General features: G+C 46.9%; 1 protein-coding gene across 1 annotated transcript; it reads left to right on the top strand.

Moving 5' to 3' along the window:
• The first annotated feature begins 267 nt into the window (after positions 1-267).
• Positions 268-17047, top strand: LOC146356529 (vomeronasal type-2 receptor 26-like). Its single transcript, XM_084841185.1, has 5 exons — positions 268-531; positions 4564-5379; positions 8894-9121; positions 13842-13968; positions 16137-17047. Exons 1-5 carry the CDS (start codon positions 370-372, stop codon positions 17045-17047), a joined length of 2244 nt encoding a protein of 747 aa, XP_084697311.1. The 5' UTR covers positions 268-369.
• The last annotated feature ends 308 nt before the right edge of the window (positions 17048-17355 follow it).

The following is a 17355-nucleotide window of genomic DNA, read 5'->3' as shown; positions in this document are numbered from 1 at the left end:
ATCTCATGTACGATGAGCACATTTCTAAGAGGGATATGAGTACGATGAGTATAGTACAACTGTCCTCCTATCTCCTCCAACCAAACAAGCTTTTGAAACAATATAAAAGGAAGCTTCTGTTTACAGGACTATACCAAATACAGAAAGTCCTGGAAAGGCCTGGAAAGCTGAATAGTCAGGAAACTGATATGTTGTTTCGCTGAATGGAGAATGACCATGCCACATATGGTTCATTCCAGGAATATGTACATATCATACTGGCACATCTTGTCTTTCCTGTTTGCCACCCAGGAGGTCAGACAGAATCCCAGGCTCTTACCCAACATCACCCTGGGTTACAACATCTATGACAACTACTGCGATCCAAGAATGACTTATGATGCCATGGCCGACCTTCTCTCAACTGGTCATAAGAACATTCCAAACTACAGCTGTGGAAGAAGGAATCGTCTGCTGGCAATTATTGAAGGGGCTGAAACTGACATTTCCAAAGATATTTCAACCATGCTAAGTATCTACAAAATCCCACAGGTATGAATGGGATAAGATGGGGAGAAAGCTGAGTATAATCTAGGGCTGTGCACCGCTTTGGCCCACGGCCCAAACCCTGAGTCGAAGCGGGCTGCTTCGGGTCACTTTGAGCCCCTTCCAAGGAGGAGCGGAGGGGGCACGACGTGACCCAGAGCAGGTTGGGGGCTCTCGGAAGCACTCGGTGAGCTTCGGAGCTTTGCCCCCCCCAGCCCAGCCCCCCAGTGTCTTCTGAGCCTCCTTCTCCGCCACTGTTGCTGCCGCTGCCTTCTCTTCACCGCCATCACCTTCGCTGCCACTGCCACCACCCACTGCTGCTGCCCTCCGCCACACCACCATCTCCTGAGGCCTGGACGTGCGGCGACTCATCTTCTTGCAGGGAGTTGCCATTTTTAAAATGGCGAGTCCCTGCAAGAAGAGTCGCTGCATGTCCAGGCCTCAGGAGCTGGTGGCAGTGGCGGGCGGCAGTGGAGAAGGTGGCGGCAGCAGTGAGGATAACCTGGTGGTGGAGAAGGCGACAGCTGTGGCGGAGGAGGAGGAGGCCCAGGTAAAGAGCTGGGGGTTGCGCGGGGGTGTCAGGGGGGGACCCAAAGCGGGGTTCACCATAGATTCATAGAATCATAGGGTTGGAAGGGGCCTACAAGACCTTCGAGTCCAAACCCCTGCTCAGTGCAGGAAGCCTGATTCCCAGGTGATTTCCCATCCTAGTACTAACCAGGGCTGACCCTGCTTAGCTTCCGAGATCAGACGAGATGATCGAGACAGGGCAGTCACCTCCAAATCCCGCTTCAGGTTCAGGGCCGAGTTGGGTCGGTGGGGCCCCAAATCTGCCCAAGCTGAATCGGGCCCACCTCAGAAGGCGCGAAGCGGCTTCCGAGTCGGATCGGAGGGTCCCTGCACAGCCCTAGTATAATACTACTGTGGAATCTCTCCAGAGAAGTTGGTGAGGTGAAATAGGCATTAAAGTGAGGCAGGAGGCAGACAGTCTTGCAGAGACTGGAACAGTTTTATTTGTGTGTTTCCTGATGAACTAGCCCTTTGTTGTGATCATTCCAAAGCAATTTAGCTTCCCTGGGAGTAAATGCATAGGTATTTTTGTCCTGCTAGCTCCTCCAATTAAACAAGCTTGCCATTCTTTTGAAACATTACAGAAGGAGCTTTCCCTTTATAGATGCTGATAGTGTGATAAGTACACTAAGTACACACTATGAACAGCAAACACAGACGATCCATCCCTCCCCCCGGAATCCTCCTTGGCCGGCTCCACTCTGTGGTGATTCCATGGAGCCGCCGGCCAGCTCTGAAGCACCAGTGATACGGCATGGCAGCAGTATCGCTGGCACTCCGGAGCCGGAGGATCCGGCCGAAGGGGATTCTGTGGGGAGGCGGAGGTAAGTGCTCTGTTCTGCCACGGACTCTGGGAGGAGGGGCGGATTCTTTAGAATCCGGCCTCATTGGGGTCCGTGGTGGAATTCTCCAGCATCCCTACTGATTACCTCAGGAGGTGGTGGGCTCTCCCACACTGGAGGCATTCAAGACGAGGCTGGACAGCCATCTGTCAGGGATGCTCTGACTTGGATTCCTGCACTGAGCAGGGGGTTGGACTCAATGGTCTTGTAGGCCCCTTCCAGCCCTACTAGTCTATGATTCTATGACCACCTCTCCCCATATGAACCTACCCAGACCCTGAGGTTGGGTTACTTACTTATGGCCTGATCATTGCAGGGTGTTTTTGTAGTGTTCATTCTAGGTGGTAGATGGTGGGAAATATTTGGCTGTTTGATCAGTATATTGTGGATGAACACTTTTAGTACTGTATTGCTATTAGACTAGGTTTTATTATGCCTACTTATATTTATATTATTGTGTTATATGGATTATGGATTTGATATGAACCAACCCACACACTACATTTAGCATCTAAGGCCCTCCTCCAAGTGCCTTCTCCAAGAGATGCTCAGATATGGCAACAAGGGAGAGTGCCTTCTTGGTGGTGACCCCCCAATTGCCCACCTCACACCACCACTGTTATCTTTTCAGCACTCCTTTAAAATTGCCCTCTTCTCTCAGGATTTTGAAAAGTGATGCATAAATTTAATACATGAAATGAAGGAATTAGCTCTCCCTTCCTCCCACCCCTTGCAGAGCAAAGAATCAATGGCATCGGCGTCTAGAAACCCAAAGCAGAAAATAATAAGCCCTCCATAGCGCCTCTCATTCTCAGGGTAGAAAAGATTCAAGCCCTAAATCTAGGCCTACAGACTTCTTATATTTGCCAGGAGACACTCTCTTAAACCAGGCTTGTCCTTTTTTTAATTTTTAATATTAAAATATCAAGAGAACATGAGAGCATAAGAAGAGCCCTGCTGGATCAGACCAACGGTTGATCCAGTCCAGCGTTCTGTTCACACAGTGGCCAGCCAGCTGTCAACCAGGAACCCACAAGCAGGGCATGAGTGCAACAGCACCCCTCCCACCCATGTTCCCCACGGGCTCACTGCCTCTGATTTTGGAGGTAATACATAGCCATCAGGACTAGTAGCCATTGATAGCCTTTTCCTCCAGGAATTTGTCTAACCTCCTTTTAAAGCCATCCAAATGGGTGGCCATCACTACATCCTGTGGTAGTGAGTTCCGTAGTTTAACTCTGCGTTGTGTGAGGAAGTCCTTCCTTTTATCTGTCCTGAATCTCCCACCAATCAGCTTCATGAAATGACCCCACTGGGTTCTAGCATTTTGAGAGAGGGAGAAAAATGTCTTCCTATCCACATTCTCCACACCATGCAACACACTCAGAGCAAAGCTTACACATGCATAGATTCAAACACACGATACATCCAAAATCACATTAAAGTAAAGCCTAAGCCAAGTAAAAATCAATTTTGATGGCTTACTGGTCTTCTCCTACAGGCTATTAAAAAGGGGTAGCTACTCCATAGGAGAGTTCCCATTTTCTGTGTTCTGAATTTCCTTTTGTTTCCTTTTATTACTCTTAAACAGGTCTAGATTATTTCCCATTCGTTTATTTATGTCCCATTAAGACACATTCCTAAGGATACATTTTTATTCTGAAATCAACTACGTGCTAAAATCCAAAGCTCTTAGTAAGATTAATGATTACAAGAACATTCTTATAATAACATGTCTGAATCCCATGACATCTTACAGGTATGTTTGTCATGAAAGAATTCTTTCTACTACTATATGCTGTCCATGTGTTTGTTATCTCCCAAAACAAATTTATTCGGTTTATAATCTGAAAGATTCTTCCTCGATTCCTTATCTGATCACATTCCTAATTTTATGGTACTTTTATAGCCCCGTGGGTGTTCAAGTCAACACCCTTTTATAGCCCCATGGGTGTTCAAGTCAACACCCTCATGTCAACATCCTATCTGCTTTTATCAGATAAGACCACTGATGGGTGCTTGCCTATTACTAATACCCTTGAATCTTCTGGCTACATCTGGAAAGGCTCAGTGAAAAGACATGTTCTTTTCATTCCTGCTTCAATCTGTATAACACTGGCACTTGGAACTGCATTATTGGGCAGTATCAAATTGGCACTTACTATGCACAGCCAGTCCCACCAGCCCTGATCCACAAGCGGGCCCTACCGCTTTCACAATGCAATATCATGCTTCGAGGGAAAAGCCCTAAAATGAGTGGAAACACTCATTTCTGGAATCGGCAGGGCTCCAATGACCTCCCCGCCTTCCAGAAATGAGCATTGCACAAGCAGAAAGGGCTGCTTGCAGATCAGAGCAATGGGGCTTTCTGCATGTGGACCAGAACCAGCAGGGGCTGGCCACATGTGGAAGGACCCAACTAGATGGTGCCCAAAATATTTTAATCCAGAATTTGCTTGAAGGCATCTGATTACTGAATTACCTGATTACATAGTTGGGGCAAGTTAAGGCACCTTTTTATTTTCTCCCTATAAGTATAAGGTCGCCATTCAAGTGGAGAAAGGTGAAGTGATACTTTTGGGATTTTGCTGGGATGAGGACAATATTCTCTTCCATTTTTTGCTAGGTCAGTTATGGTTTTGTTTCTAATGCTCTTAATGATAAAACTGAGTTCCCTTTCATCTACCGGATGGTCCCCAAGGAAGAAGCTCAGTACCTGGGGATTGTCCAGCTGCTCCTGCATTTTGGATGGACCTGGATTGGTCTCATTGCTCCAGAAACTGACAGTGGAGAGAGGTTCATGAAGACCTTGATGCCTGTGCTCATTAGGAGTTCTATTTGTGCTGCCTTCTCAGAGCATATTCCAGAACTGAAAACACAAAATTGGGAATTATCTCATGAAATACTTCGCATGTGGAACAAAGTCAATGTATCTGTTTATTACGCAGAGAATTATTCCCTCTACAGTACAGTATACATTTTGCAAACAATGGCTGAAAGGTATGTAAAACCCATTGTGGGGAAAATCTGGATCACAACAGCTTTGTGGGACCTCACCTTGAACTTGAGCTATGATCTTCTGTCTTCCCACCACGTCCGTGGTTTTTTTTCCTTCTTAATCCATATAAATAAAAGGGCTAAATACGACAATTATAAGACATTTTTCAATCCGATGCAGCTGTTTGGGCTGAAAGCATTTAATTGTTCATATCTAGACCATGTGGTTTCAGTGAAAGGGAGGGAGAGATGCAAAGAGAAGGAGAACTTGAAGGCCTTGCCTGAGGAGGTGGTTGAAAAAACTCTGTCTCTGGATAACTACAGTATCTACAACCTCGTCCAGGCTGTGGCACGTGCCTTAAACGCTGTGCATTCATCCAGACCCAAGCAAAGGATGATGAAGGGTGGAGACAAGTCGGGACTGCAAACAGTACAGCCATGGCAGGTATTACTTTGCCCTCACAGCTCCCTCTGCTAAACATGACAGCCAGTTGTTCAACCATGGAAGTTATTCACTTGGTTCTAGCTGCTTAGAACAGTTCAGATGCAATAGTGTAGTTAAACATTGTGCATTCCTTATGAAAATCAGGTTTGTGAAGTTCCTGGTAAAGGGCCAACTTTTTGTGACTACTGCAATAGTCTCAAGGATTCATCACATGGGGGCAGAATTCCACATCAGCACCGGGGCATTCTCCATCCAGTTGCATCATGGGATGAGATCAGCCTCCTTTACACAGTTGTTTGTACCTCATTATATTCTGTTCCTTACCTTTTCACAGGGTGGTTACTTTTCCACGAAAAGCCATTGCATGCACTGGGGGCATCATGAAATTTCCTCCTTGGTTCCTGCCCCTTTCCCTCCCCTCGCAGATTACTGGTGGTTTGATTGTGATTGACACACAATGCGGGTGGACAGCAAACTCCACCGAACTGCCTGAACCCCGTCCCCGCAGGCACCAGCTTCCCAGAGAACTGCTGGAATGCGGACATGCTGGCCATTCCATGTTGTGGAGTAAGCAGCCGAAGTTGATGCATTGCATTGCATTTAGTCACAGCACGGTGGCAAGCTGGCAGGTCAGTATACCGACATGCCCACCACCCCAATGTCTCTGCCGTTGTCATCATGTCCACCACCACCCCAACAAACCAAAACAACTAGGGATGGCAGAGAATTCTGCTACTGATCACGGTGAGGCCAAATGTCAGTGCATTCGGCCCCCCGAAATCTGTGGCAGAGCGGCCTGCCCCCCCGCCCCCCCGCAGATCCCCCCTGGGATGAGATTTACCTGGGGCGGATCTTCCGGGTGGCGGCAGCTGCGGCGGCTGGTCTTCCGACCAGCTGCCGCCGCCGCCATTTGCAGTCTTGTCTTTTTCTTTTTTCTTTTTTTTTTTACAAGACGTGATAGGCTACGTAAAGACTTACATAGCCTATCACGTCTAGTTTAAAAAAAAACGCGTATGCAAATGGCGGCGGCTACGGCCGCCGCCATTTGCGTTCCTTATTTTTGGCCATCTTAGTCCACGTAAATATTTATGTAGACTAAGACGGCCAAAAATAAGGAATGCAAATGGCGGCGGCCGTAGCTGCCGCCATTTGCATACGCGCGGTTGTTGTTGTTGTTGTTTTAAGCCAGACGTGATAGGCTACATAAGTCTTTACATAGCCTATCATGGCTGACTACAGGGACGCAAATGGCCTCCTTTCCGCATCCTCCATCGCTCATCGCTCCCTGCGTCTGCGTCGAGCGTCTAGCAAGCCCCGTTCCCGCACTTTCTCACTGCTAGGATCACTATCTATCTCAGGAATGCCGGCAGAAGGAATCTCTGCCAGCTGCTGTGCCTGTGAGGGATGAGCTGGCTCCTCTCCCATGGGTTGCTGATCCTCCTCAGAATCAGAACTGCTCTGGGGTTCTATCAGCTCAGTTTCCACCCTGACATCAAGATCCAAAAAGGTGCCCATACTCAAAGAATCATGACAGAACTATTGTTAATGATTGTGAACCGCCTACAGAGTTTCAGCTATTGGGTGGTGTAGAAATGTAAGAAACAAACTAACTAACTAAATAACTAACTAATAACATACTGCTACAAATCTCCCACCTAAAGCATCCCACCTAATTTTGCCAACTAGTAGGGCAAAGCTATGCTTGCGGATTTCTCTTTAGGGTGCAAAATGAAGCTTATGCATTCCATGACTCTTTTCTTCCTTAGAATGGTGAAGCAGAAAGATGGGACTTCAGATCCTGTCAAGGTTCCCCTTATGAACTGGACCCCCTGAACAACGCCCTAAGGATTTCTTGCCTCCTTAAGATTCCCACCTTCCTTCTTTTACCTTCCCCTTTCCAGTAATGTGGGGCTTGGGCTGTAGGCAAGGGGTGATTGACACTGAGGCTAGGGATGTATGAAAGTCACTTACCTTTAACAAAATTTGATTCGCAGTGGGGGGGAGGTGCTCCATCCCTCCCCCTGAAATTCTGGCTGGGGGGGAGGTGCTCCGTCCCTCCATCCCCGAATCCTGGCCGGCTGGGCCCGCAAATGGCGGCGGCCGTAGCCGCCGCCATTTGCGTCCCTGCAGTCAGCCGTGATAGGCTACATAAATGTTTACATAGCCTATCATGGCTGAGTAAAAAAAAAAACATGCGTACGTAAATACGCTATTTTAAAAAAAAAGTGCTACGCTATTTGCGTTCCCCTTATTTTCGCCATAGTCTACGTAAATGTTTACGTAGACTAGACGTGCCAAAATAAGGAATGCAAATGCATCCCTGCAGTCCATTTGCATCCCTGCAGTCAGCCGTGATAGGCTACATAAATGTTTACGTAGCCTATCATGGCTGAGTAAAAAAAAAAAGTCGTATGCAAATACGCTATTTTAAAAAAAAGTGCTACGCTATTTGCGTTCCCCTTATTTTCACCATAGTCTACGTAAATGTTTACGTAGACTAGACGTGCCAAAATAAGGAATGCAAATGGCGGCGCCCATGGGCGCCGCCATTTGCATACGCACTTTTTTGTTTCGTTTACTCAGCCGTGATAGGCTACGTAAACATTTACGTAGCCTATCATGATATTTTCTTAAAAATCTAGCCGTGATAGGCTACGTAAATCTTTACGTAGCCTATCACTTTTTTTGTTTTGGGGGGTTTTTTACTGGAAATGGCAGCGGCCGGTCGGAAGACCGGCCGCCGCCACCAGAGCCGCCGCCGCCAGGAGGATTCGCCCAAGGTAAGTCCCGTCCCAGAGGGGGCGGGGGGGGCAGACCATTTCGCCACCAATTTTGGGGGCCTGAATGCGCTGGCATTCGGCCTCCCTGAGATTCGTGGCGAAATTCTCTGACATCCCTACTTTAGACACAAGGTCAACCACAACAGTTTACTGGCAAATTAAAGGAAGCAAATCACAACTAAAAGTATTTACACAATACAGCTGAGTGATACAAAAGGCATTAAGAGAAAATAAAAGTTGTCAAATGCAAATTCCTTTACCCTAGCTGTTCTTAGACTTCTCTGGGCTGCTTCTTCCTGCTCCCTCTTCAGGCTCTGCTCTTCCTGGCTCTGCTTGTCCTGGCTCTCTTGCTCTCTTTATATACCCTCCTCCCTCAAAACTGAAAGTACTGTTTCAAACCTGAAGAAATGAAACTTAACTGGGGAAATGAAAATGAAACATAACCAAGGAAATGAAATTACTCCTCACAGGGATGCCACCCCCCTTCAGACCAAAAAAAAAAAAACCCTCCAGGCCTCTAGGCCTGACCTTTTTCCTTGCCTCTGTAGGCCTCAAACCTTCATAGAACCATAGTGACAATACACACACACACACACACACACACAGAGAGAGAGAGAGAGAGAGAGAGATGGTATCTGTCTGTGAGACATGTACACAAGTCCTGACTCTCAGGACAGAGCTACCCAACTTGGTTGCTTGTATTCTCAATGCTGGTGTCTTCTCTGCCATTCTAGCTTCACCCTTTCCTGAGAAACCCCGACTTTTACAATTCTTCCATGGGTGGCATGTATCTGGATGAGAAGGGGGAACTGGCTGCTAAATTTGACAGTATGAACTGGGTGGCATTTCCAAATAAGACCTTTGGTGCAGTGAAGTTTGGGAGTATAGACAGACAAGGATCCTCAGGCCTAAAATTCACCATTGACCAAGATGCCATTATGTGGTCTGAGATGTTTAACCAGGTAGGTGAAAATCATTCATTTCTTTTTATTCCATTTTACTTTTGTTAAGTTCTAATAATCTGTTAGGGATAAGAGAGAGAAGGGGAGAGAGGGAGAGAGTATTCCTACCGAATGAGTTTACAGGCTAATAAGAAAAGTAATATGAATAAAGACAAGGGATAGCATGGTAGAATACATGTGCCTAGAGAAGCATGGTAGGATGCATGTATATAGATTATAGTGGCATCAAGGCCATATCAGGGCATCCACACCCAAATGGAGACTTTGCAGATACTGCTCTCTTTCTCTGGCCAAGGCAGAAGGAAGCCAGGCTCCTAATATTTATATCAGGATTCACCAATCCAGAGGCATGCAAATACCTGCCAGCCACAATGACTAAATGTTGCACACTCGTATCCCTTTTGGCATGGATTTTCTGAGGCCTATGCATGCACCATCCATGGTAGATCAGGAGATCCAGTTCCAGATCAAGTGGTTCCTGCTTAAAGACCAGGAGCCACTGAGAAATGGTCAGGATGAGCTATTGGAACAAGCATCTTAGATCCCACTTGGAAGGACCTCTAGCTGCAAAGAGACTTGGGAGTGGTTTCTCTTACGAGTGGTGCTAGAATTTTCCACTTACGTTCTTGCTAATGATGTGCCTTCTGTGCCTTCTCTGTCTCCACCTGCGTCAGGCTAGGAACGGTAGCTATTCACCATTCTCCTATCACTTCCTTTTCTTGTTCACATAATGTGGGCTAGCTGAAGTGTCGCAATAGCCACAGGACAGGAATGATGCCAGAAGCTGTTTCCATTGATGGCATTGAAGGGGAGGTTGTTATGTTATTTCCTTACTTCTGAGCAGGGGTGTATCAGCAAACTGAATGACCATGCCACCAAAACTTAAGAGACACCATGGAAGCGGCTCTCAGTAATTCAGGATGGCACAATCCTTTGACAGAATCAAATGACCAAACAGTAAAAGGAGAGAGTGAGTTCTCTTCGTTCACTTTAGCTCTATTATTGTTTACAAAAAAAATGTAATTATTGTTTACAAAAATAGAATTACAATTCTTATTAAAAGGAATCAAAATATTAAAAGAATGCAAATGAATCTCATGCAGTAAAACTGGACTAGGGATGTACGAAAGTCACTTACCTTTAACAAAATTTGATTCGCAGTGGGGGGGAGGCGCCCCATCCCTCCCCCCGAAATTCTAGTGGGGGGGAGGTGCTCCATCCCTCCCCCCCAAAATTCTGGCCGGGGATGGAGGCACTCCGTCCCTCCACCCCCGAATCCTGGCCGGCCGGGCCTGCAAATGGCGGCGGCCATAGCCGCCGCCGTTTGCGTCCCTGCAGTCAGCCGTGATAGGCTACGTAAATGTTTATGTAGCCTATCATGGCTGAGTAAAAAAAAAAAGCACGTATGCAAATGGCGGCGCCCATGGGCGCCGCCATTTGCGTACGCACTTTTTTTTTTTTACTCAGCCATGATAGGCTACGTAAACATCTGCGCTATTTGCGTTCCCCTTATTTTTTCTGTAGTCTACGTAAATGTTTACGTAGACTAGACATGCCAAAATAAGGAACGCAAATGGCGGCGCCCATGGGCGCCGCCATTTGCATACGCACGGTTTTTTGTTTTGTTGTTTACTCAGCTGTGATAGGCTACGTAAACATTTACGTAGCCTATCACGGTATTTTTTAAAAATCTAGCCGTGATAGCCTACGTAAATCTTTACGTAGCCTATCACATTTTGTTGTTGTTGTTGTTGTTTTACTGGAAATGGCGGCGGTGGCAGCTGGTCGAAAGACCGGCCGCCGCAGCCACCGCCGCCGAACTGCCGCCGAACTGCCACCGGAGACACCGCCGCCAGGAGGATTTGCCCAAGGTAAGTCCCGTCCCAGGGGGGGCGCGGGGGGGGCAGACCATTTCGCCACCAATTTCGGGGGCCGAATGCGCTGGCATTCAGCCTCCCTGAGATTCGTGGCAAAATTCTCTGACATCCCTACCGGACACAGTACTCCAGATGAGGCCTAACCAGTGCTGAGTAGAGGGGGACTAGTACTTCCCGGCATTTGGAAGCTATGCTTCCATTAATGCAGCCCAAAAGAGCACTGGCCTTTTTTGCAGTCACATCACATTGTTGGCTCATATTCAGCTTGTGATCGACAACAATTCCAAGATCCTTCTCGCTTGTAGTATTTTTGAGCGAAGTATTCCCAATCTTGTAACTGTGCATTTGGTTTATTTTTCCTAGGTGCAGAGCTTGGCATTTATCCCTATTAAATGTCATTCTGTTGTTTTCTGCCCAGCACACCAGCCTATCAAGATCACTATGAATTTTGTTTCTGTCTTCCAAGGTATTAGCTATCCTGCCCAATTTTGTGTCATCTGCAGATTTGATCAGCATTCCCTGCACCCCCTCCTCCAAGTCATAAATAAAAATGTTGACGAGCACTGGGCTCAGAACTGAGCCCTGCGGTACCCCGCTTGTAACCTCTCCCCAGTTTGGGAAGATCTCATTGATAAGCAAACTTTGTGTCCAGTCCTGTAGCCAACTGTGAATCCACTTGATCATTGTTTCATCTAGCCCACTTTGAGCTAGTTTGCTCATCAGGATATCATGGGGCACTTTGTTGAAAGCTTTGCTGAAGTCGAGGTATATTATGTCCACAGCATTCCAAACGTCCACAAGGGAGGTGACCTGATCCAAAAATGAGATCAAATTAGTCTGGCAGGATTTGTTCAAATCCATGTTGGCTTCGAGTAATCATTGCATTGTTTTCAAGGTGCTTACAGACAGATTGCTTTATCATCTGCTCCAGAATTTTCCCAGGGATTGATGTCAGACTGACTGGTCTGTAGTTCCCAGGTTCTTCCTTTTTACCCTTTTTGAAGTTAGGGACAACATTAGCCCTCCTCCAATCATCTGGCACTTCATCTGTCCTCCATGACTTCTCAAAGATAATAGACAGTGGTTCTGAGAGTTCTTCTGCCAGTTCCTTTATTACACTACGGTGCAGTTCAACTGGCCCTGGAGATCTGAACTCATTCAAAGTAATGAGGTGTTCCTTGACCATATGCCTATCCATCTCCAGCTGCAATCTTGCCCCTTCAGCCTGTACCTCGCCTTTGCCAAGGGGCTCATAGACCCTCTTTTCAGAGAAGACTGAGCCAAAGTAGGAATTGAGCACCTCTACCTTTTCTTTGTCATCTGTTATCATTTTGCCATCCTTATTTAATAGTTGAACCACCATTTCTTTCCTCTGTCTTTTACTGTGCATGTATCTGAAGAAAACCTTTTTGTTGCTTTTAGCCTCCCTCGCTAACCTCAGCTCGTTCTCAGCTTTAGCCTTCCTGACGCCATCCCTGCAATTCTGTGCTACCTGCCTGTACTCTTCCTTTGTAGCTTGGCCTTCTTTCCACTTCCTATATGTGTCCTTTTTTGTTTTCAGGTCATCTCTAAGCTTTTTGTGAAGCCACTTTGGCTGCTTCTGTTGTCTTCCACCTTTTCTTCTTGTTGGAATTGTTTGTAATTGTGCCTTGAGAATTTCCTTTTTTAAAAAAACTCCTGCCCATCTTGGACTCCTTTTCTCATTAGAGTCACTTGCCATGGGACCTTACTTATCATTGTTCTGAGTTTATTAAAATCAGCTTTCCTAAAATCCAGGGTACGCGTTTGGCTACATTCGGCTTTTGCTTCCTTTAGAACCAAGAACTCAAGTATAACATGGTCACTTTCCCCCAGAGTTCCCATAACTGCTACTTTCTCCACTAAGTCATCTCTGTTGGTTAGGATCAAGTCAAGGATAGCCAATTCTCTAGTTCTGTCCTCTGCTCACAGAGCTCACAGCCACGCAGAAGGAAAAGGACAGCCCCCTGGGCTTAGTCCAGCCCACTTACCTCTTTGCCTTTATCTCCTTTTTGTCCTTTGTGTCCTTTGTCTCCTCTTCCACTGCAACTCCTCTGGCCAACTCCTGTTTGCTCTCCCTGTTTGCTCATCTTGAATGCTTCCAGTGTGGGAGAGCCCTAGGTAATTGGTTCCCACTGTCGTATTGTTTTAAGAGTCCGGAATTTTTTCCTGATGTTCAGCCGCAATCTGCCTTCCTGTAACTTGAGGCCATTATTCCCTGTCCTGCACTCTGGGATGGTTGTGAAGAGATCCTGGCCTTCCTCTCTGCGACAGCCTTTCAAGGACCTGAAGAGCACTATCTTATCCCCCCTCAGTCTTCTCTTCTCAAGGCTAAACATGCCCAGTTCTTAAACATGCATTACAAGGAACAATATATTGTTGCTTGGAAAATTCATTTCCCTCTAGCTACTGCAAGGATTGCAGTGAAACTCAGAGTCTAAGGCAGGTGGCAAATGAGGTCATCATTGCTGCTAATTAAAAAAAAGAATGCTGGTGCTGCATTCCTGTGACTGCCAGCTTCATTACCTGTGGTTACACAGACAATAGGAAATTTTGTGCTTGACAGAAACATGCACTTCAGTATCATTTAAGGCTGCAGAAGGAGTACCAACATTCAGTCCCTTCCATGTATCTGGCCATCAAAACTACCACCCTCAACAACCCCAAGAACAAAACGAAATGCATCAGGTTAGTTGAGGTTACTTGGTACCAGTAAACCTAGAGCTGGGGCTGGCAGTCCAACTGAAACCTTTCCTCCTCGATGACTCATTTCCATGAGCAGCACCTAACACTCTTTGCTTGATCACCTTGTCTTTTTTGGCTAGACCCTTCCTCAGTCCAAGTGTACTGAAAGCTGTCGCCTTGGATCCTCCAAAGTGATTCAGGAAGGGAAGCCCCTTTGCTGCTATGCCTGTGCGCTGTGTGCAGGAGGGACCATCTCCACTCAGGAAGGTGAGTGACTCCAAGGGAAGGGCGGCCCTTGGAGAATTGGGCAAAGATTCACTCAGGCATTTTCTTAAAAGACTGGTCCAGCTTTGACCATAGTGTGTCTAGTGCTCTGCATGAACTGAGTGTGCTTGTCAAATGATTTCTGATTAATTTACTAAAATATTTATGCCTTAGGAACATAGGAAGCTGCCTTATACTGAATAAGAACATTGATCCATCTAGCCCAGTATTGTCAACAGTGACTGGCAGTGGATCTCCAGGGCTTCAGGCATGATTCTTTCCTCACCCTACCTGGAGAAGCCAGAATTGAACCTGAGACCTTCTGCATGCCAAGCATGTGCTCTGTCACACTGAGCTATGGCCCTCCACCTTGCCTTTGTGTGGGAAAATGCTGGAGGTGCCTTAAAACCCGACAGCAGATGACAAAATAAAATCAATTAAGACAACTGTAGTCACAGCATTAGAAATTCCACAGTCCACATTAAACAAACCCAAAGGCATTCCTAAAAAGTCAAGTCTTGCCTGTGTGTGTGTAAAAGACAATAGAGAGGGGAATAGGGATGTACAAAAATCACTTACCTGTTCGCGGATTATGTTTATGGTGGGGGGGACATGTTCCGTCCCTCCCCCTGGAATCCTGGACGGGGGGAGGCGCTCCGTTCCTCCCCCCTGGAATCCTCCTTGGCCGGCTGTGCTCCGCGGCGGCTCCGCGGAGCAGCTGGCCAGGCCCAGCCAGGCCAGAGCTGTCCACAGTCGGATTTCCAGCCTCGAAGGGCTCTGGGCGGGGGGGAAATGCGTACGCAAATGGCAGCGGCTACGGCCGCCGCCATTTGCGTTCCTTATTTTTGATGTCTTAATCTACATAAACATTTACGTAGACTAAGACAGCGAAAATAAGGGGAACGCAAATAGCATAGCAGACGCTATTTGCATTCCCCTTATTTTCGCCGTCTTAGTCTACGTAATTATTTACGTAGACTAAGACGGCCCAAAATAAGGAACGCAAATGGCAGTGGCCATAGCTGCCGCCATTTGCATACGCCTTTTTTTTCCCTTTACCCAGACGTTTTAGGCTACGTAAAAACGTACGTAGCCTATCATGTGGGTGTAAAAAAACCAAACAAACCTGCAAATGGCAGCAGCAGCAGCCGGTCGGAAGACCAGCCGCCGCAGCCGCAGCCGCCACCACCACAGCCACCGCCGCCCGGAAGATCCGCCCCAGGTAAGTCTCGTCCTGGGGGGATCCGCGGGGGAGGGGGGGGCAGGCCATTCCGCCACAGATTTCAGGGGGCCAAATGCACTGGCATTTGGCCTCCCTGAGGTCCATGGTGGAATTCTCTGCCATCCCTAGAGGGGAACTCTTGAGGGAAAGAGTTCCAGAACCTAGGTTCTTCAGTCGAGAAAGCCTGTCTCTTATCTCCATCTACCATACTTTAGACAAGGGCGGCAGGGCGGGGGGGGGGATCAATAGGGGCCCTGTTGTTGGACAGAGCACCCAAGTAGCTTCATATGTGAATACGTGGCCCTTCAGATATCCTGACCCAACCCACTGAGATGACTTTAAGGCTAAAACCAGAACATTGTATTGGGCACAAAAGAAAACTGGTAAGCAGTGTAGCTGGAACAACACTGGAGCAAAATGATCAGAACGCCTCAACCCAGATAATAATCTGGCTGCTGTATTCTGAACCAAGGAAAGTTGCTGAATGTTCTTCAAAATCTTGCATCACCTACAGGACCTTTTTGGCTCACCCTAACCGCCGTTCCATGCTAGCTGGAAATAAATAAATAAACAACAACAAATGAATCTGCATTATAGTCCATCAAACCCAGTGCTTTCTATTCCAAATGGCATTGCTTCTTTCGTTGTTCTGGCAAGGGGGGTTTCCAAGCCTTGCTACCAGAGATGCTTTTTCAGTAGTGATGCTATGTATTGACTCGGGGGGTTTCTGCATGCAAAACATGTCATCTACCAATGAATGTTTGCCCTTCCACATCCCTACTACATATGGGCAGTCCCAAACCAATCCCCCACCCTTGACAAGCCCGGTCTTTGAGCATACAATTTCACTTCCAAACCTACCTTTTATAGACTTTAATTCAACACTTTAGTTTTATAGGTATAAGGTTGTTGTCAGTGATACTGAATTCACTCATTGTCTTCTTCTTAGATGCAGTCCTTTGCACTAGATGCCCAGAAGATCAGCATCCAAACAAGGACCAAGATCTATGTGTCCCCAAGGATATAACGTTCCTCTCCTATGAAGGACTTTTGGGGATCATCCTAATGTCCTTTGCCCTATTCTTGGCCTTAACCACAGGCTGTGTGTTTGGAATCTTCATTAAATTCCTAGAAACCCCAATAGTCAAAGCCAACAACCGGGACCTCTCCTATCTTCTCCTCATCTCCCTCCTGCTTTCCTTTTTGTCCTCCTTCCTGTTCATTGGACGGCCAAGGGCAGCGACCTGCCTCCTCCGACAAACAGCCTTCAGCAGCATCTTCTCAGTCGCCGTCTCTTCTGTGTTGGCAAAAACGATCACTGTGGTGCTGGCCTTCCTGGCAACAAAGCCAGGGAACAGGGTGAGGAGATGGCTGGGGAAGAGTCTGGCCAACTCCATTGTCATTTCTTGTTCCAGTGTCCAAGTTGTCATCTGCACCATTTGGCTGAGAGTATCTCCACCCTTCCCAGATTCTGACATGAACTCCCAGCCTGGACAGGTCATTCTGCAGTGCAACGAGGGGTCTCTTGCCATGTTTTATGGTGCCTTTGGCTACATGGGCTTCCTGGCTGTCATCTGCTTCATAGTGGCTTTCCTAGCCAGGAAGCTACCTGGTGCCTTCAATGAAGCCAAGCTGATCACCTTCAGCATGCTGGTCTTCTGCAGTGTTTGGGTGTCCTTTGTGCCCACCTACCTGAGCACGAAGGGGAAATACATGGTGGCTGTGCAGGTCTTCTCCATCTTGGCCTCCAATGCTGGTTTGCTGGGCTGCATCTTCATTCCCAAGTGCTACATTATTGTACTGAGGCCTGATCTGAATACAAAGGAACACCTAACGACAAAAACTAAGGATGGCATCTGATTCGTCAAATAATCTTCTAAATGCTGATTATTCATGTCCAGCATGGCAGTCATAAAACCTGTCCTAGGAATGTAGCCCCTTGCATGCTTCTATTTTAATGAATCTCTCTTCCTTTCACATTTTATTAGAATAGTTTTGGATTTTCCCTCTGCTCAATGAGCTCTGGAGGTGGTGTAAAAATAAAAATAATAAAATACATAAGCTACACAAAGCTAAAACATTTTACACAATAAAACCAGGGATTAATAAAAGCAGAGAGCAGCATTATTACAACCTCAGGAGAACATGGCTGTCTTTACCAGCCATCT

The sequence above is a fragment of the Heloderma suspectum genome, chromosome 2, assembly GCF_057233095.1.
Source record: "Heloderma suspectum isolate Gila_16-S chromosome 2, 16-S_ref, whole genome shotgun sequence".
Classification (NCBI taxonomy): domain Eukaryota; kingdom Metazoa; phylum Chordata; class Lepidosauria; order Squamata; family Helodermatidae; genus Heloderma; species Heloderma suspectum.
The sequence above is the reverse complement of the archived record's forward strand: the minus strand, read 5'-3'. Positions and strand labels throughout refer to the sequence as shown.